General features: G+C 55.0%; 1 protein-coding gene across 3 annotated transcripts; it reads left to right on the forward strand.

Annotated features, from left to right (window-relative positions):
* Positions 1-8,108: 8,108 nt before the first annotated feature.
* Positions 8,109-19,974, forward strand: NBL1 (NBL1, DAN family BMP antagonist). 3 transcript variants are annotated; one of them, XM_080657117.1, is made up of 4 exons: positions 8,109-8,567; positions 16,455-16,649; positions 16,773-16,884; positions 18,480-19,974. In XM_080657117.1, exons 2-4 carry the CDS (start codon positions 16,480-16,482, stop codon positions 18,741-18,743), a joined length of 546 nt encoding a protein of 181 aa, XP_080513243.1. In that variant the 5' UTR covers positions 8,109-8,567; positions 16,455-16,479; the 3' UTR covers positions 18,744-19,974. The 3 variants fall into 3 exon arrangements, with proteins under 3 accessions (XP_080513243.1, XP_080513245.1, XP_080513244.1); XM_080657119.1 differs by lacking the exon at positions 8,109-8,567 and adding an exon at positions 8,668-8,803; XM_080657118.1 differs by lacking the exon at positions 8,109-8,567 and adding an exon at positions 9,434-9,554.
* The last annotated feature ends 325 nt before the right edge of the window (positions 19,975-20,299 follow it).

Consider the following 20,299-nt stretch of genomic DNA (forward strand, 5'->3'; position numbering starts at 1 on the left):
CTGTGTGTATGTATGTATGTGTGTGTAGTATTTTTGAACCATTTGAGAATAAGTTGGAGACATGATCTCCATTTACTCCTACACTAGAGGCCCAATGCACAAAATTCGTGCAAGAGTAGGCCTTCCTTCCCCCACTGCCGGCACCAGCTTCCCTCTGGCACCTGGGCACCGGGCTTCCCTCACAACCCTGGCTTTATCCGAAAGGTCGTCCAAAGGGACGTCTGGGCTAATTAGCATGTTATGCTTTTATTATTATAGATACTTCATTGTATATTTTCTAAGAATAAGGACATTATCTTATACTAGAGGCCTTGTGCACGAAATTCGTGCATTGGGGCGGGGGATCCCTCAGCCTGGCCTGTGCCCTCTCACAGTCCAGGAGCCCTCGGGGAGTGGGCCTAAGCAGTCAGTCAGACATCCCCTGAGGGCAGGCCTAAGTTGTTAGACGGACATCCTTAGCGCTGCTGCGGAGGCGGAAGAGACTCCCGCCACTGCTGCTGCGCTCTCCAGCCATGAGCCCAGCTTCTGGCTGAGCGGAGCTCCCACTGTGGGAGTGCACTGACCACCAGGGGGCAGCTCCTGCATTGAGCGTCTGCCCCCTGGTGGTCAGTGCGCATCATAGTGACCGGTTGTTCTGCCATTCGGTCGATTTGCATATTAGCCTTTTATTATATAGGATAACCAGAGTGCAGTTATCAGAATCAGGAAATTAACATTGATACAATAGTATTATTTAATCCACAGTACATATTCAAATTTTGTAAATTGTTAAAGTAATATATTGTCGCCCTGACCAGTTTGGCTCAGTGGATAGAGCGTCAGCCTGCGGACTGACAGGTCCCAGGTTTGATTCCAGTCAAGGGCATGTACCTTGGTTGTGGGCACATCCCCAATAGGGGGTGTCCAGGAGACAGCTGATTGATGTTTCTATCTCATCAATGTTTCTAACTCTCCCTTCCTCTCTGTAAAAAAAACCACAATAAAATATATAAAAAAATAAAAATAAAGTAATATATTGTCTAGTTAATTTCTGTAGTCCAGGATCATATATTGTATTTAGTTGTTGAGTCTCTTTCTTTAATCCAGAACAGTTCATCAGCCTTTTTTCTTGAACTTGAATTTTTTTTTAATCCTCATCCAAGGATATGTTCATTGATTTCAGAGAGAGAGGAAAAAAGGGAGAGAGAAAGAAACATGGGTTGCCTCCTGTGCACCCCAACCAGGGATCAGACCTGTAATCTTTTGGTATACAAGATGATGCTCCAACTAACTGAGCCACCTGGCCAGGGCTTGACCTTGACATTTTTGAAGAGTACAAGGCAGTTATTTTGTAGACTGTTTCCCAGTTTGGGTTTGTTGATGTTTCCTGGTGATTAGAGTTCAGGTTTATAGTGTTGGCAGAGCTGTTGGGGTGTCCATCTGTCTCAACATTATTGAGGTGGCTTCGGTCACTTCTTAAAGTGGTGTTTGTTTGGTTTCTCCACTGTACATTTATTATTTTTCTCTGTAATTAATGAGTAAATTATGGGGAGATTTCTTTGAGACTGTAAACATCCTGTTCCTTATCAAACCATCATTAGATTTAATGTTGCATTGATTATTTCCTAAATTCATTATTCCTGATCACTTGGCATTTTATGAGGAAGACCTTTCCCTTCTCCCCCAAATATTTGTTCATTTATTCGTATCCATGTGGACTTGTGAATTTTCATTTTATTAAACTGATTATAAGCCATTACTGTCAATGTTTATTACTCACATTGTCCAGATTTTAATAGGAGTTCTTTCAAGCTGGTGCTTATATCCTTCTGACATATCCACTCCATTCTTTAAGCACCAGGCATCTCAGACTCTTCTTGTGTTTGCTATCCCCCAACTCCGGGATCAGCTATTTCTCTGAGGAGCCCTTATTCCTTTTAGTGGAGAGTGGTAATTAGAAACCAAGATCTGTAGGTATGCTCGCTGCTATTCGTGTGTCATTGCTTTGAGGCCTCTCAACCGACAGTGCTACAAAATAGTTATGTGTGTGTGTGACCTTGAGTTCATACTGACATCTTAAGTCCAAAATCTAGGGTTTAGTTTGCCCCTCCCCCATAACTCCCTCATCTAACAATGAGAAACCTGCCTCTAGGATTTAACGTCTAAAGAGAGTACTCATAAATTAGGTTGACTTGGCTCCTGTGCCTATGTAGATGAGTGGAAATACACTGTGGTTCTTTGAGAGATGGTCATGGTGTGTGTCTGTCTTGTGTCTTCCCGTTTCTGTCATTCTTCACCTTCCACCATGTCTGCTGCCTGTACCTCTGGATTTGTGGCATAGTTTTATCCTCACTGTTTTTCAGTTAGGTAGTTGAGTTTAAGGTTTCCTATATTTTCAAAACTTCTAAATTAACTTCCTTTTTAAGGTGGGTGGCCCTGACTGATCATGTCCATGGGTCAGTGACTTTCGATCAGAAGAAAGGCTTCCCAAAATTCTTCCTATAGAGCATCCTCTGTTCTCATCTGAGCTGCTTCCCTGGGCCACTGTGTAATCATGAGACAGTCACTCAATCTCTCTGGACCTCATTGTGAGACTGTTGTAATTATCCCTTCCTGCCACTCAGCACAGATGTGAGGTCAAGCACTCTGTTACTGAGAGAAGTGAAACAGCCAGCTAAACAAGATAATTTTATAATATAACCAATTATGTAACAAAGTATGATCAAAAGAGTGATCCCCTATTTAAACTGGACGTGTTACTGTCAACAATAAAAATTATATTTAAAATAAATAAAAAAAGAAAATAAATGAACTGGAGGTATTGCAATTGTGATATCACATGACAGACTGTTTTACACCTCATGAATAAAGAAAAGGCCCACCACTGTTACAGACTTTACCCTTTTCTCTCTTTGGTGGACGTTAGAAATAAATACCAAGTTCTAGCCCGGCTATTGTGGCTCAGTGGTTGAGTGTGGACCTATGAACCAGGAAGTCACCGTTTGATTCCCAGTCGGGACACATGCCTGGGTTGCGTGCTTGATCCCCAGTGTGGTGCGTGTGGGAGGCAGCCAATCAATGATTCTCATCATTGATGTTTCTATCTCCCTCTTCCTTTCTTCTCTGAAATCAACAAAAATGTATTTAAAAAAAAATGCTGCCCTTGCTTGTGTGGCTCGGTTGGGCATCTCCCCTTGCACCAAAAGGTTACCGGTTTGATTCCCGGTCAGGGGTCAGGGCACATGCCAGGGTTGCAGGCTCCATCCCTGATCCCTGGTAAGGGGCATGTGGGAGGCAGCTGATCAATGTGTGGCTCTCACATGGATGTTTTTCTCTTTCCCTCTCCAACAGTCAATTTAAAAAAAAATGCTGTTCTGTGGGATATTAAATATGCACAGAAGGGCCATCTCTTGAGGAGGAACATTTTTATCCCACTCTGTGGATATGTGTGGGCCTCTGGGAGCTGGGAAATGAAAGAAACAATGTTGATTTGCCTGGTGCCGCCCAGCACCATGTAACCTTGTTTACAGTGTTTACCATGGGGGCAGGTCCCAGGGATTCCAGGCAGAGGCCCCTTCCTGCCAGCCCAACTCAGGTGCTGACACGCTGGTGGGTGGCTCTTACTGTGGGGTCAGGCAACCCCAGCTGAAGAAGACGGAGAATTCAGCCGTGTGTATGTGTGTGTGTGTGTGTGTGTGTGTGTGTGTGTGTGTGTGAGTGTGTGTGAGAGAGAGAGAGATGGGTGGGGATGGAAGCAAACAAATGCAAAGTGAGTGGTTGGGGAGAGCCCCTGGCATCCCATCCCCGGCATTTAGGCCACATTCCTGGTAACCAGTATGTTTGTTCTTACACATGAGGAAACAACCATAACCACCACGCATACTGCTTCTTTGGAAAAAAGGACAGTTGGAGTCAGACAGACTTGGTTTTAAATTTCCACTCCAAATTTCCCCGAGTCTAGTTCTCATCTCTGACTTTCTCCTCTCGTCTCCTTTATTCATAGTACTGGATCCCCCCTTTTTTAAAAATATATATTTTTATTGATTTCAGAGAGGAAGGAAGAGGGAGAGAGAGATAGAAACATCAATGATGAGAGAGAATCATTGATCAGCTGCCTCCTACTGGGGATCGAGCCCGCAATCCGGGCATGTGCCCTTGGCTGGAATGGAACCTGGGACCCGTCAGTCCTCAGGCCAACGCTCTATCCACTGAGCCAAACCAGCTGGGGCTGGATCCCTTTTCTTGATTCCTGGTTTCCCATCCTACCTACAAAGAGCACTTTAAATTTTTCCATGGGGTTAAGCACCCTTCCTTTGGGGCCTCATTCCTGATGTCCAGTCTAGGCCAAGGCCACACCTCCCACAGCCTCAGTAGCCCTCAGGGACAGAGTCTTTGGTGCAGAGGCTTCCTGAGCCCCCAGGGACACAGAGGAGGACACATCTGATTCTGCTTCTGATTCACGAGTGAATTTAGCATATCCTTTCCCTCCGTGGGAAGGGATAAGACAAGTAGCTGCCACCTCCTGCGAGCCGAGCCAGTGCCAGGCTCTGCTTCAGGTACCTGTCTCAGTGAATTCTCGAAGGAAGCCTGCAGATGTGTACTATTAAAATTCCTATTTCACAGATGAAGAAACTGAGACTCGGGAAGTGTGGGACTTGATTGAGTAGTTGAGGAAGCTTTGTGCTAAAGCCTGGGTTTGACCCAGGGATTCTGATTCCCCGCCTCCCTTCGGTTATACACGAACCTCCCTAAAATAGCTTTCATTTTCCAGGAACTGTGCCGAGCACTTTGTATCCATTTATCTCCTTGAATCCTGGCTCCCTCTCATCATGACCTTACCTTAAACGTTGCCTCTTTGAGATTCTTCGGAGGCTTCTTGCCGCACATCTCCCACTCAGGGCTCACTTAGTTCCTTCATAGCACTCTGCTTAGGAGAAACTCATTCATCTGCTTATTTGTATACTCTCTGCCTCCCTGCTTCTTGAGGACTGTGACCTTATCGGTTTAGTCCATTATTGTGTCCCCGACTCCTCTGTGCCTGTCGGGCACATTGTAGGCACGATAAATACTTGTTAAGGAAATGAGTGAGTCCCCACAACAACTCTGTACACACCATACCAGCTGCATTTTACAGAGAGGGAAACTGAGGCCCCGGCAGGAAACAATTTGCAGAGTCCCAGAGTCAGCAGGTGACCGTGCAAGGATTCAAACCCAAGCAGAGAGACTCCAGAACCTTCCGTGATGAGTCTTAACAACGGCCTCTCCCAGCTCCAAACACGGAAGCGTGGGTACCCTTGGTCTTCATCTCATGGGAGAGGGAAGATCTGGGCCCCAGTACCAACCCTCTGATTCTTCGGGGTGGACTAGGGAGGAAGGCCTTTTGCTTGTTTTCACTCTTTCTCCAGGAGAGTGCAGAGGTTTGGACCCCTGTCGAGGCCAGGCTGACGGGATTAGAGGAAACAGCTGGCCTGAGCCCGTGCCCTGCGGGAGGGAGCTCACATTCCGGACTCGGGGAGGGAGCAGCTCCCCACAGCCCAGTCACATTCCAGGTCGGTCTTTTTCTGAGCCCAGATGTTTGCTAATGAGCTGGGGAGAGAGGCTTTCAGCCCTCTACCCCCTCTCTGGGCCCCACATTACCACGGCCCCAAGGGGCTGGCCTGGGGCCAGCAGGCTCTGGCTTCAGGCCCGTGCCCTGTGCCAGCCAGGCCTGTTGGGGCAACTGGCATACTGCTGCCAACCAGGTGCATGGCAGTGAGCTCGGAGACTCTAACGTGACAGGTCTGCCCTTCCTGCTGGGGCCGCACCGCCCTGGGTCCATGCGGTGCAGCATCCACACCGCATGGGGACGGCTCTGAGGCAGCCACCGGGGTGTGGTGGGCAGCGGAGCACCAGCTCTGGTCTGGGTTCAAGCCTAGACTTTGTCAGTCACTTAGCCACACGATCTTGGGCAGGGAACTAAACATTTTTATGCCTTGACTTTTCTCACCTGTAAAATGGGAATAACGATGGCATTGTGGTGAGGATTTGATAGTGCTTAGCATAACGCTGGTGCATAATGGTAGCTGTTAATAAAATTAACAAGTCACCTTCCAGACCACCTGCCCACACTGTGGCCCACCTGTCATGACCAGTCTTCATCGGATGGATAGGCGTGGCTCAACCCCAAACCCATATTCTTGGTTAGGCAGTTGGGATTGTTCTAGAACCTCGTTGAGCAGTGACTGAACTGCCAAGGGCTTCTACTCCGGGCTCTCCCCAGAGATCTGACAAGCTCATTAAGCCACATTCAGCTTCCTGCAGCTGGAGTGGGTTCTTACCACATGTGGACATCCGCTGCCCACCCTCCCCAGGGTCCACATTGGTAAGCAAAACATAAACATATCCGGAGCGCCTGCTGCGTCCAGTGCAGTGAGGCTGGGCTCGGTGGGACCAGATCATCCGACAGACAGAAGCTGTCACTGGTATCACCTCTTCCCGTGTGACTTTAGGTCAGTGACTTCGCCTCTCTCTAGGTCTTGGTTTTTTTACTTATAAAATGGGGATAACAATACTTTATCTCATAGATTTATTATACGGGTGGAAAGTACTTAGCATGGGACCAGGCATAGTCAGGTGCTCAAGTGTATGCAGTTATGATGGTTATAGTTAGCCTCGTGGGAGCACTTCCTATGGGGCAGTGGTCGGCAAACTCATTAGTCAACAGAGCCAAATATCAACGGTACAACGATTGAAATTTCTTTTGAGAGCCAAATTTTTTAAACTTAAACTATATATGTAGGTACATTGTTATTAACTTCATTAGGGTACTCCTAAGCTGGCCTTTGCTAAAAACGTCCTCAATCTTGATTGAGGCATGTGGCTCGCGAGCCGCGGTGTGCCGACCACTGCTATGGGGGATAATACTTCATTTAGCCATATATGTTGTCCACCTTGTCTGGCCTGACCTTAAACGCTGGGGGCGCTGGAATCCTTGTGATCCCTGCCCTCAAGGAGCCCATGGTCTAGAGGAGGAAAGTGACCTATCAACTAGTCTGCAGGGAAAGCAGCATTGACAGAGGCATGGGTCCCCTGCTCCAGGAACACACCAGAAGAGGAAGTTTATGGCACCTGAGGGTCTTGGGAAGGAAGGATTTCCAATCTGGTGCTTGAAGAATGCCTTTAGCCCTGGCCGGTTTGGCTCTGTGGATAGCGTGTCAGCCTGCGAACTGAAAGGTCCCGGGTTCGATTCTGATCAAAGGCACATGCCCAGGTTGTGGGCTCAATCCCCAGTGGGGGGCTCGCAGGAGGCGGCCGATCAATGATTCTCATCATTGATGTTTCTATCTCTCCTTCTTCCTTCCTCTCTGTAATCAATAAATATATATATATATTTTAAAAAAGAATGCCTTTACCAGGAGATGAGGGGTAGGGACCCCCTGGCAGAGGGAACAGCATAAGCAAGTGCTAGGAGGCACGGGGAGGGCAGACAGGCCAGAGTCAACCTCCAGACTTCAGGGAGCTTCCAGCCAGGCTGCACAGGACAACTAGGACAGAAAACAAACCTCCTAGTCCCAGGGTTGTGTCCTGGGTGGCTACTTTTTTTAGGAGCAAAGCTAATTTCTCACTCCACTGGGCACACAGAACAGAGAGGGCATGACTGCAATCCACACAAGTGCCCAACTGCAGATGAATTAGTTGGGTGCCCCCACCCCAGGTGAGGCTGGACACTGGGCCGGGCCCAGGCTCTGCTGTCCCAGGAGCCAGAGAAATGAGTCCATTTCCTGGCGCTCTTTCCTAATAGTCCTTCCTGGGGTTCTCTGGACGCTAAGCCAAGTGCCCAGTTGAGCGGAGGCTGGGCGGAGGTGCGTGACACTAGGGTACTCGGGTACGAACAGTGTCAATAGGCTGGGCGCCCGCAGGACTTCGGAGCGAGGGCAGTCTCCTGATGTCGGGACTGGTGGACTGGAGCGGCACACCTTCGGAGCGAGACTGGTGTTCCCACATAAAGGAACACCTCCGTGTTTGTCACCCCGAGGCCTGGCATGGGCTGATGGCCACCCTCTCGTGAAAGTTAGGCGGGGAGACAGCCAAGCGCAGAGAAACCCGGCGGCGGGAGCTTCAGAACAAGCCGGGCGCGGGGCTCTCCGCCGTGTCCCTGGGGCGCCGGCCAGGGCGGCACCGGCAGCTCTGCCGCGCCATCGCTCCGCACCGAGGGCCGGCCCGAGGCTCCCAGGCGGCGGGGAGAAGGGGCCCGGCCCCCGGCCGCCAAGGCACCCCCTCCTGCGCGCCCGGAGGGAGCGGCCGAGCGCACCGCCCGCTCTTTCTGCTTCGCGTCCCTCCCTCCGCTGCCCCCGCCCTCGCTCCCTATTTGGAGCGGAGACACCCCTGACGTCGGAGCCTCTCGCTCGCCGCTCCCCCGCACCGCGCGCCCGCCCGGGGCCGCAGACGGCGCGCCGCGCAGCCCAGCCGAGCCTCGCGGGGCCGCCGCCAGCCCTGCCGGCCGCCTCCCCGAGCCTCCGGGGCCGCCGGGCCTGCCACCCCCACGGTCCGCATCCAGCTCCGCAGGAACCGACAGGCGCGCCGCGCTCCTCGCCGCCGCCGCGCGCGCAGTAAGTCCTGTCCCGGCCGGCACGCGGGCGCCCGGATTCCAGAGGCTTCGGCCGCAGGGGCAGTGCCGCGCCCCCGGCTGCGAGCTTCGTACCCGGCCCAGGGCACGGGGCCGAGGCGCCGCCGCCGAGCCCCTCCGGACGCCGGGGCTGGGGACGTGGGCGCGGCACGGGGTGGCCGAGGGACACCGCTGCGCCCTGAGTCCTTCCCCGGACTCGCCCGGCGTTTCCATTTCTTGGTAGGAGTTTCTAGAGTCGGGAGAGAACGGGAGGGCGATGCGTGGCGGAGCGAGAGCCCGGCGGGTCGAGGGCGGGTCGGGCAGCGCCGAGAGCTGGGCCGCCGGGCTCCCGCATCCCCCAGGCTGCCCCCGGGCCTCACCGCGCCGCGAGCCTCTCCGCACCGGTGCGATTCTGCCTCCCTTTTGTCTCTCTGTCTCCCTATCTGCCTCCCTCTCCCTCCCCCTGGTTCTGTCCCTTTCTTTCTGTTTCTCCGTTTTGAGTTTCCCTGGGTTTGCGTCGCTGCCTGTATGTTTCTCTGTCTCTGCATCCCGCCCCGCAGCGGGGGTCTCTGGTGTGTCTGTGTCTCCCTGATCCCTCACCCTCACATTCAGACAATCGCCCAGTGTCGGAGTCGTCGCAATAGTTCCCTAGACCCTGTAAAAGAAACGAAACCCTCCCCCTACCTTCCGCCTGCCCCTAGGGCCTGGCCGGGGTCATCCCCCTGGAATCGAGTCCGGGGCCGGGGGAGCCAGCCTTTCCGGGGGCTCAGTTTTCTTAGGAGTTCCACCCCCGCGAGGCGGCCTGGACAACAGGGCCCGCTGCCGGCCACCTGCCCGCCTGCTCCCTGGGCGGGGCGGGGCTGATCTTTCACAAGCAGCCGTAAAGGGGCAGCTGCTGCCTTGGCGCGGCCAGGGGGTTGGCGGGCACCAGGGGAGAAGCGCACATTTTCAGGCTTTCTGAGGCCCTCGCCCAGCTGGAGGACACCAGCCTGTAAGTGAGGGACCCCCCACCCCTCGGAAAACAGAGGTCAGGGCCTGAGGCCAAAGTCTGGGCCCTCAGGAGATGGGGGTGAGGAAGCAATTTGTCAACAGGCCCCTCATCCTTTGTTACTGTCAAACCGCCAGCCTCCCGAAACTTCCCCAGATGCTGGGGCTGCTGGGGTGTGATTTGCCTTTAGTTGGAGACCAAAGAAAAGGTGAGGCTGGAGCATTTGCTCCGCGAGCCCCTCTTTTCCCCCCACCTTTTCAAGCTTTCTCCTGGGCCTGTGAAGTGGATGGGGTGGGGGGTGTGTAGGTGCTCTGCCTTGGCTACAGATATATCCTCATTCTTTTAAAGTGAAATCTCAGACTGAGTTTAGCCCCTTCCCCCAACCCCCAACCCCAAGGGTCGGAGGCTGGGGAGCCGGCGGGGATGCTGGCGAGGTCTGCAGGGGGACTTCTGCTGAGCAGATGTGTAGGCCGGTCCTGCAGCCGCTCATTAGCATAGATTTGTTTTGGAGACAGCTTTGGGTCTTCCGGCTTGGAGGGTCTTCGGGCAGGAGGGCCCTGGCCTGGGGTGGGGGTTTGTAGCCAGGAGGGTGGAGCTGCCTGGCAGAGACGGGCAGGCCTTTTGGGCCTGGGCTGGGCCCTGTGTGCCAGCCTCCTGGACAGTTGGTTCGTGCTCTGCCAGCGCGCTGACGGAGGAGGAAGCCACCCTGCGGTGAGACTGGGGTCGAGGAATCACAGTGGCTTTAACAGTGCTCGGGGCGATTCCCTGTGAGGGAAGCTGCTGAAGTGGACGCTCCCTGTTTTACAGACGTGAGGCTGAGGGAGGTGAAACAAGTGGCCTGGGCTGTAACCAGTAGATGATCCTGCCTCCAGGCACACAGGGAGCCAGGAGATGAGCTTGGGCCTGAAGTTGCCCTGGACCCCTGAGGGGGCCTGGGAAAGCCCGCTGAGCCGCCCAGGGCTGGGTCTGACGCTGCCTGGCCCCTCCCAGAGTGACCTTTGCAGTTGCACCCTTCAAGGAAGTCCCTGCACTCGGTCCAAGACCTGCAGTGATTGCCGCGCCCTTGCTGATCCCCGAGCCCAGGGCCACAAACGCCACACCCTCTGCACCCAGCAGCCAGCACAGCCTGGCAGCCAGGCCCAGCCCTGTTTTCTCCAAGTTGGATTCTAGAGGGGGCTGGTCTCTCCTGGACCCTGTCCCTTCAGTCCATGGCCCAAGAATCAGAGTCTGAGTGGGATCTTCCTCTCAGCTCCACCTCCCCCCCCCCCGCCCCCCAGCAAGCGAGTGTGTGAGGGGGACAGGACTCGACAGTTTATAAAACCTTTTCCTGGCCATCCTGTCATTGGCTTGAGTTTACCCTGGAGGCTTCCCCTCATCACTGTGGCAGGTGCAACCCCGGATTTGCATATTTTCAGAACCTGGGGGAGGGAGTGGGGAGGAGAGATCCTGTGGGAGGCAGAGGGGCGGGCGCGGGCAGAGTTCAGGGAGGATGAGTAGCCCAGGGAGACGCCGAACTGGCACTAACAGTGACATTTACTGAGGACTGATCCCAGGACAGGGCCTTCCAGAGGTTTCCATGCACAACTGCCCACCTTGGCAGATGAGGAAATCACTGCAGAGAGAGGATAAAGTGGCTGAGCTAGGATGGAACTCGAGTCTGTCACAGTCCGCCGTGGAGAATGGAGGAGACCCAGACCCTGCTGTGGCCGGGGGAGGAGGGGGGTGGAGGGCAGGAGAGACAGAGACAGAGACAGACAGGCTGGCTTGGGGTGAGTGGATACTTTCTATCCAGAAAATCCTGGTGTGCTTGGCCCTAAGTGACCCTGAATATTTAGATTTACCCCAAAAGGAAATGGGGAGCGATTGTTCGCTTGTTATACAAATGGACTCTGCTCCACAAAGAGCTTCACAGTGGGTGGCGGGTCCAGGTCTCCCTGGAAATTTGCCCCCTCCTGTTTCCAGGCTCTGGGATCCAGGCCGTGGGGTAGGCCTCAGAATCACGTGGGGGCCCATGCAGATGCCTGGGCGGCGCCCCAGCCCTGTGGAGTCAGAAAGTCCGGGGCTGGGACAGGCCTCTCCGGGAAGAGGCAAGGTTCTGGGCGATGCGGGCACCTAGAGGACCCCACAGTCCTACCCGAGGCCTGTGTTCTTGCTGAGCCCCACCCTCAGCCCTTCCCGCGGGAGCTGTGCGAGCAGGTCTCCTGTTTATTCTCTGAGCTCTTCCCGTGTGGCAGGCATGGTGGCCACTTTGTTGGTCTGTGCCTCCGTTTGCACAGTGCTGCAGTGGATCAGCAGTGTCCCCCTGGGGAACTTCTTTTCTGTGTTGTTGGCAGCTCAGAATGTGTGGGGTGTTGGCAGGAGGCCTAGGGTCTGAAGGGCTTGGATTTGGGAGTGGACAGTGAGAGGGTGAAAGGCCACCCCCTGGGTTTGGTGCCCTCGCTGAAGCCTCTCAACTCTGAGGAAGGGCCGTGCCATCCCCGAGGCTCCCAGGAGCAGGGTCGGCCGTGGGGAGTCAGGAGTGGGGTTTGAACCCCGTTTGAAGGGGCTTCCAAGATTCCCAGCCAGGCGGTGGCCAAGCACCAGAGAGGGAGACTCAGGCCCACCAGGGATGAGAGACACAGCGGCTGGGCCAGGGCAGGGCAGGGAGCCCCAGGCCTCGGGCCCACTCCAGACTGTTCCCCAGATTCCCGGCGGCTTCTCCGTTTCCTGCTTCCTCTTCTGTGACCCTCTGCATGTGCCAAGGTGGCTGGTGGTTCCCTGCTGCTGTCAGGTTCAACCTCAGATCTATGTACGACCTGCGGGTTCTAACTGTGGACAGGCAGTGTTCTAAGTACATGTATTCATTCATTCAGTCCTCATGACTGAGGCACAGAGGGTAGTTGTAAATAGATCTCAGTTGTTTACTACTTACTTTCTAGTAAATCTGGAGCAAACCTCTTAACCTCTCTGTGACTCAGTTTCTTCATCTATAAAGTGAGGAAAACAAGGGTCTCTACCGCAGAGGGTTGTTGTAAGGACTGATACATGAATTTATGGGAAAGCACCTGGAACAGTGTCCCGTGTGGGCTAACGACAGATCCCCTCTCCTGGCCTTTGCTCAGGCAGTGCCCTCAGCCAGGAGCTCCCTTCCTGTCCTCACCATTGATAACTGATTGGGATTCTGTGTTAAATCCAGAATTAGGAATCTCTACTCCTGCCCTGGTCAGTGTGCTCAGTGGTTAGAGCATCCGCCTGCTCACTGAAGGGTTTGATTCCAGTCAAGGACAAGTACCTGGATTTTGAGTTCGATCCTCCTCTTCCCACCTCGTCAGTCGATGTGTGTCTGTTGGATTTTTTTTTTTAATTCTTTATTGTTGAAAGTATTACATATGTATTCTTTTCCCCCCATTGACCTCCCCCTCCCCTGCTCCCCCAGTACATTCCCTGCCCCCCCCCACCCCCAGTAGATGTGTGTCTGGATGTCTCTCTCACATCACATCGATGTTTCTCTCTCTCTCCCCCTCCCTCCCTTCTACTCTCTCTGAAAAGCAATGGAAAAAATATCCTCAGGTGAGGATTAACAAAGTAAATGAAAAAGAATCTCTACTTCCTGCCCCACAGCCCTCTCTGACTGCCCTACTTTAGACACTTCCTCTTAACCCACCTCCCTCCCCTCCCTCTCCAGGCTTCGAGCTCCGAGTGGGCCCAGGGTCTGGGACCCCAGCTCCCCTGCCCACACCCCCGCCTCCTAGAAGTTGCTCAGTAAATGGGTGTGGACTGCATGGCTCAGGGGATGGGCATTGTTCGGCCTGACTTGCTGGGGGGCCTTGGGACCAGTGGGGATCCCCCTTCCCACCTGGTATTCTGAGGGCCCCTTGACTTGCTGTGTGACCTTCAGGGTGGGGAGGAAGGTCTATATAAAAAAAGTAGCTGAGTTGCTGCTTGAAAAAAGAAAAAATCATGAACCAACAAAAAATTAAACCTGCCAGCAAAGAGCCCACCCCAGTCAGTGTGAAGGGGGGGCAGTGGGAGTTCTTGGTGGTGGGTGTGAGGGCAGGAGGAGGGTGGGGGTGTCCTGAGGACCAACACGTCTGGGAGTGAGTGGCCTGGCGCCCTCCCCACCTCCTATTCCAGCACCGAGCTTTGGCTCTGATGCCTGCCCAGCCTTTCCCATGATCCCCCAGGGGAAGAGGACTGGGTGCCTGCTGGTACTGGGTGCTTTCCCTGCATCATCCCAGTTGTTCTCCAAGGAAGGTGCTCTGCTCCCCATTCTAGGGTTGAGGTCAGTGGGTGCAGAGAGGTGAGCTTTGTTTCTGGATGTCACACAGCTCCTAGGCCGGAGGGCTGGGACTCACAGAGGAGAGCCCAAGGGCCTTGCTTGTGGGGGCCCAGGTGTCAGCTGGCGCTCAGGGCTGCTGGCCTGGGAAGCTGAGTGTGGCCCAGGCACTTCCTCCTGCCCAGGGCAGGGGAGAGGGTGGGCAACTGCCCTTCTGTGGTCACAGCTGACCCTTAGGATTAACTCTCAGCTGTGTACAAGAAACGGAGGAAGGTCAGGGAGGTGGCCTTCCCCTCCGTTTATCTCATTTCTCTTCAGCTCCTGCCATTGTGTGACCCTAATAACCAGTCCCCATCCTCTGGGCCAGCGACTTCCCTAAAAGACTCACTGTTACCTCCTAGTGAACCTTGTTATTTAGCCTCAGCCCTGATCTCTACTCACCTTTAGCCTCATCCTGGTCTATACCCTCCCCTCATTCCAACTCCTACTCAGACCCGAGAGCGCATCTCCAGGATTTCATTAAAACCCCAATCTCCATTCCAGATCCTAAGGAAATGGAAATCACTCCCTGTCCCCGTTGCTTCTTCCCCTTCTTCCCCGGCCACACCTGCCCTGACCTTCCTGAGAAATCATGATGGGGTCAGGTACAGGACAGAAGGCCCTGGATTTCTCGGAGGTCTCTAGGGGCCGGTCCAGCCTGGGGAAAAGCAAAAAGGATAAACCAACAAAAAATTAAACATTAAACATCATTAAACCACTTCTGGTCAGCCATGGCCAGACCCTGACTCAGGCTGATTCCCTGGGGACGGGCGAGCACCATTAGGAGTGAGGAAGCCTGGATGCCAAGCCTGTTGAAAAATTAGCTAGGCTGCCTGTTAGGAAGAAGTCCATTCTATTTTGTTAGGATGTGGTTATACTAAAAACAGGGACTTTGCTGTCGATCTTGTGAGCGAGACCGGAAATGTGTGGGTGAGAGCCTGGGCCGTAACAGACTCATCTGGGATGGGGGCAGACTGTCAGGGCTCACCTCCTACTGCTCTCCCCGCTTCACCCCCCGGAGCTGAGGGGACTTGCTGGATGGAGGAGGTCACAGCCCTGCCGGCTGGCTGGGCCCTGTGTGTAAGCCCAGCTCAGCCAGTCCACTTAGGTTTTCACTGCGAGCAGCAGGCAGACCTTCCCCCAGCATGACCCTCCTCCCTGGACTCTGTATAAAGTACCTGCCACTTCATTCAGAAAGTGGGCTGACGGTTGTTCTGAATGGGATGTCCAGCTCCGAGCCAGCCCGACTTTAGTGCTGGGCGTCTGTGGGACCGGTGGACAGTACCTGACTCCTGCTCCTGTTTCAGCCCCACCCAGGCCCCGCGGGGGACTGTCCCTGGTGGAAGCACCGCTGATTGACTGAGCTGGTGGCCTGGTTCCCACACTGGCTGCATAGCAGAACCAACTTGGAGCTTGTTAGAATTGCAGACTCCCACCCGCCCTAGAACGTCCACTCCACAAGTCCCCGGGCAATTCTGAGCATCTACCAGGCTTGGGAACCGGTGGTCTAGGGCACCTCACTCATCTTATAGGTGGGGACGCTGCCGCCCGAGTGTCCAGGGTCACACAGCATGTATGGACTCCTGACCGTCCAGCGCCCTTTCCCCAATGAACCTCCTTGTGGGAATTGCCCTCCTTTCTGAATCTCCACCAAACCTTCCTCCTCCTCAGTTTTCGAGGTGTGTGTGGGGGAACCTACAGAAGATGAGCTTGGGGAACATTGGGAGAGTCCCCTCGGTCCGGATCCTTGGGACACACACTGCCCTGCAGCGCCATCTGCTGGCAAGTTCTAGTATTGTTCTAGTACCTTGCTCCTTTGGATTTACAGAGGGGGTCAAGTGCTTGGCTTGGATTGTCTCCTGCCTGTCCCAGGTTTGGATGGAGCTGGGGGTAATGATGTATATGTGTGTAGACTCAGGGCTCAAGGCTTTGGTGGGTTATCCTAAAAATAAATAAAGTCTAGTCCGGGGTTAATTTTTTTTAACCTGAGGTTCAGCCAGCAAAGTGGCCCAAGAGTTCACAGTGACATGAAGGTGGAGGTTAGCTTTCCGGACATCAGAATACTGACCACTGTGGCAGCATGCCCAGGAGACAGGCTGGATGGCCAGCCCTGGAGGGCATGCGCTGTGTGGGCAGTTTTCTGTGTTTGCCCAGAGGACCCACAACATCAGAGTGAGGAGGGAGCTAATGATGGCTCAACGCTCAACACGTGCTTGAAACTTAGTTCCCACTGTGTCTCAGCAGCAATCCTTCGCCATGCACAGCATCACCATCCCTTTTTAGACGAAGAAGCTAAGGCACAGAGGGAAAAGCAGTGTGTTCAAAGCTACCTAGTAGGTTATAAAAATGACTGACATGGCGTGTGTGTTATCTGCTGAGGGCTTTTCATGTAATGCCTCATTTAATCTTCACGACACCCATTGGTGTACACACTGTTACCAGCCCCAATTTCGAGGTTCATATGGAAAAACATGTCCAAGGTGTGGTTGGCTCATAAGTGGGAGAGTTAGGATTTGAACCCAGGCAGTCAGAGCTCATGCTTACAACACCCCTGCCCCCCACTTCCGAGCGTCCTCAGCCTGGCTGGCCTCACCGCAGTTTGTGCTCAGTTCTAGGGCCCTGAAGGCCACGGGCATGATGCTTCGGGTTCTGGTGGGGGCTGTCCTCCCCGCCATGCTGCTGGCCGCCCCCCCGCCCATCAACAAGCTGGCACTGTTTCCGGACAAGAGTGCCTGGTGCGAGGCCAAGAACATCACCCAGATCGTGGGCCACAGCGGCTGTGAGGCCAAGTCCATCCAGAACAGGTGGGGTGCAGGGGCATGGGTGGAGGGGAGGAGGACAGGGGCCCAGGAGGGAGGAGGAGGACAGGGCTGCCCATCCCTGCCTCTGCCGCAGTGACAAGGGCACGGTGACCTCTCCTCCCACAGAGCGTGCCTGGGACAGTGCTTCAGCTACAGTGTTCCCAACACCTTCCCGCAGTCTACAGAGTCCCTGGTGCACTGCGACTCCTGCATGCCAGCCCAGTCCATGTGGGAGATTGTGAGTACCGCTGCCCGCCCCTGCCCAGCCTGCCATGCCCCACAAAGCCCGGCGTGGTGGCTCGCCTGTCTTTCTACCTTCACCTTCTCTCACCTTCTTCACTGGCTTGACAGTTGACACCAGCTCACCTCCTGTCAGGCTCCAACACCTGCTTGGGTGGTCGCCATCACAGGGCCTTTTGCACATGCTCTTTGTTGGAACACCTTTCTCCTCCTCGCCTAGTTAACGTCTGTTCGTCCTTCCGCTCTTAGCTCAAGCATCATTTTCCCAGGGCCCCTGTCCCGATCCCCTGAGCACCGCGTGCCTCTGCTTTGAGCATCTGTCACACCCTCAGTTTTTCATCTGCATTCGGTGATTTTGACAAGTCTGTTTCCCACACTAGACTCTGAATTCCTCGAGGGACTATCCTTTTCTTTTTTTTTTTTTTAAAAAATATATATTTCTTTATTTCAGAGAGGAAGGGAGAGGGAGAGAGAGAGAGAAACATCAATGAAAAGAGAGAATCATGAATCGGCTGCCTCCTGCACGCCCCCCACTGGGGATCGAGCCGCAACCCTGGCATGTGCCCTTGGCCAGAATTGAACCTGGGACCCTTCAGTCCGCAGGCCAACGCTCTATTCAGTGAGCCAAACCGGCTAGGGCGAGGGACTATCCTTGAGTCCCCCAAACTGGCATGGAGTTGAAGGAGGGAAGGAAAAGGGAGGGAGGGAGGAAGGGAGGGGAAGGTAACTAGGGGAACAAGATGTTAAAAGGGTTCCTATAGGCAGTGGTCGGCAAACTCATTAGTCAACAGAGCCAAATATCAACAGTACAACGATTGACATTTCTTTTGACAGCCGAAAACCGACTTCTGCATATGGTCCACGAAGTTTCAATCGCACTGTACGTGTGTGCCCGCACGTGGTATTTTGTGGAAGAGCCACACTCCAGGGGCCAAAGAGCCGCATGTGGCTCACGAACCGCAGTTTGCTGACCACTGAGCTAGGGCAAACCTCAGCTAGGCTGGTGGTTCTGGGCTAAGGGAGCTCTTTGAGGAAGCGAGGTCTGAGCTCAGACCCAGAGGTTGAGTAGACAGTAACGGCAATGTTTGGGACAGGTGGTAGGGATGGGCTGGTGAGGACCTCCCAGGCAGAGGGAACAGCATGTGCAAAGTCTCATGCAGATCAGTCAGCACAGTTGGTGGGAGTGGCGCAAAGTCAGGAGTGGAGAGTTCGCCAGGGGCCGCCTGAAGGGCCTGGGTGGCCTTAGTAAGAAGCCAGGATTTTTCTCCAAGTGCCGGGAGGGGGGCGGGGGGACACTGAGGGGAATTCAGTCAGGGGCAGGCCATATTGGATTTTGTCCCGCAGGGGGGCCCTCTAGCTGATGGGAGGGGATGGATTGGAAGGCGGTAGGGCTGGGTGTGGGGATACAAGTCAGGTGGCCTCTGCAGGGACTCTCCCCTTCTCTCTTGGATGGGCCCGCAGAGCTAACTGGGGTCTCACCGGTGGGCTCAGGATTCCAAGTCTCTAGGATTCTTGGGCCCATGAGGATGTGTGACCCTTGAGGCCGCCCTGCCCGCCTCGGGCCCTTAGAAACCTCTCTGCTGCTCTCCCTAGGTCACGCTGGAGTGCCCCGGCCACGAGGAGGTGCCCAGGGTGGACAAGCTGGTGGAGAAGATCCTGCACTGCAGCTGCCAGGCGTGTGGCAAGGAGCCGAGTCACGAGGGGCTGAGTGTCTACGTGCAGGGCGAGGACGGCCCGGGCTCCCAGCCCGGCACCCATCCCCACCCCCATCCTCACCTCCACCCTGGTGGGCAGACCCCTGAGCCTGAGGAACCCCCGGGGGCCCCCCACACTGAGGAGGAGGGGGCTGAGGACTGAGGCCCGCGACTCTTCCTCCCCGCTTGTCCCCCGTGGCATGCTGGGAGAAGTGTGTGGGGAGAGGCTGAAGCCCCCCTTTGGCACTGGATGGACTTGGATTCAGACTTGGACTTGGAATGCTTCCCGGTTGCCATGGAGATCTGAAGGGAGGGGTTGGAGCCAAGCTGCACAATTTAATATATTCAAGAGTGGGGGGAGGATGCTTCTTCGGAGGGGGGTTCTCTTCCTTTCTGCCTCCTAGAGATGTGCCCTTGGGAGGGGGAGAGCATTGGCTAAGCTGCTGAGGTGGGGGTGAGGCCATGCAGATGGCGGGAGCCAGGCTAAGGCCCATGTAGCCTCCGGTGGGGCAGGGCCCCTGGGTACAAGGTGGAGCTGGGCCCTGAACTGAGGGTGGGTATCTTGCCGCAGTGGCCCTGAAGGAGGGGCTGGGTCTGGGCTGGGAAGGCCACGGGCAGAGGCGGGGAGCTCCAGCCTCACAGGCTTTCCCAGAGGCCTCCCACCCACTCCCGTGCCCAGGGCAGCTTCTCCCCTTGCACTGAAGTGGCTCTCCCCCATGGTTGGGAGTCAGGCCTGGGCAGGACCCTGCTGGCTCATGGCCCTGGAGCCGCGGCAGGCTCTTTGGGCCTCTGGCTTCCTTGGCTTTCCAGGGGATGGAAGGAGGCAGAGAGGCGTCTTCCCAGGCCAGGGGGTGGGAGTGACCCCCAGCCCATCCGCAGAAGAGTATCCCTCCTTTTCTCTGAGATCTTTGTGCCTCCCACTGCCCCCTAAGTTCTAGGCCCCTCAGAAAGCTGATGAGACAACCTCACCCTGATGGGGGAACTCTTTCTAAATACCTGATGGTGGGGAGGGGTCTCCCTTACTCAGATTCCACGGAGGGACCTGGGTGAGATGGACTCTGGCTGAGCCTCAGGGCCGAGGGCTCTTGTGGACAGTGTTCACTGTGGCTCTAGCTGCCTGATCCCAGCGGCCTCCCCCCTCCCACTGCACTTTAACCCTAGAGGAGGTGCGGGATCCGGACTGGGGCGGGCAGGCGGGCAGGGAAGAACTGCCTGTGTCCGCTCTTCTGTCCCCAGCTCTTTGTCCCCAGCAGCTTCCAGCCCCACCGGCCCCCTGCCTGAGGGTGCCCTGCTCCTCACGGCTGTTCTGACAAGAGCTTCTGGAGCTTGTAACCAGTAGATTGTCTCCCTGACAGACCCTGAGTGTTCTCACGAATAAATTCGTTCCACGCCTGCGTTCTCTCCCTCACTGGCTGGCTCCGCTGACCCAAGGTTCCTGAGGGGCCCAGCAGTGGGGCCTGGGGAAGGGTCAGGCTGCACAGTGCGCCCTGAGTAGACCCTTCCTGCATCCTGGTGACCCTCTCACTTTTCTGCCAGGTGCATTGCACCCCTGGGCCCTGTCACCCCAGCTCCTGTCTCCTTGGGTGCCCGTTTCTGGCCTTGCATATATCTTCGGTGGCTTCCCAACTGCTCTTTTGGTTTTGACCCTTGGTCCCTTGGGCTTGCCTCATGCCTTCCCTTTTCACCCTCACAGTGACCCAGCATCAGTCCTTTCCTGGG

The sequence above is a fragment of the Plecotus auritus genome (assembly GCF_963455305.1).
Source record: "Plecotus auritus genome assembly, chromosome: 2".
Classification (NCBI taxonomy): Eukaryota; Metazoa; Chordata; class Mammalia; order Chiroptera; family Vespertilionidae; genus Plecotus; species Plecotus auritus.

Coding starts and splice junctions, on each gene's coding strand:
- NBL1 (XM_080657117.1), top strand. CDS start 16,480: ATGATGCTTCGGGTTCTGGTGGGGGCTGTCCTCCCCGCCATGCTGCTG. Junction 16,650..16,772: donor GCCAAGTCCATCCAGAACAG/GTGGGGTGCAGG, acceptor CTCCTCCCACAG/AGCGTGCCTGGGACAGTGCT. Junction 16,885..18,479: donor CCCAGTCCATGTGGGAGATT/GTGAGTACCGCT, acceptor TGCTCTCCCTAG/GTCACGCTGGAGTGCCCCGG.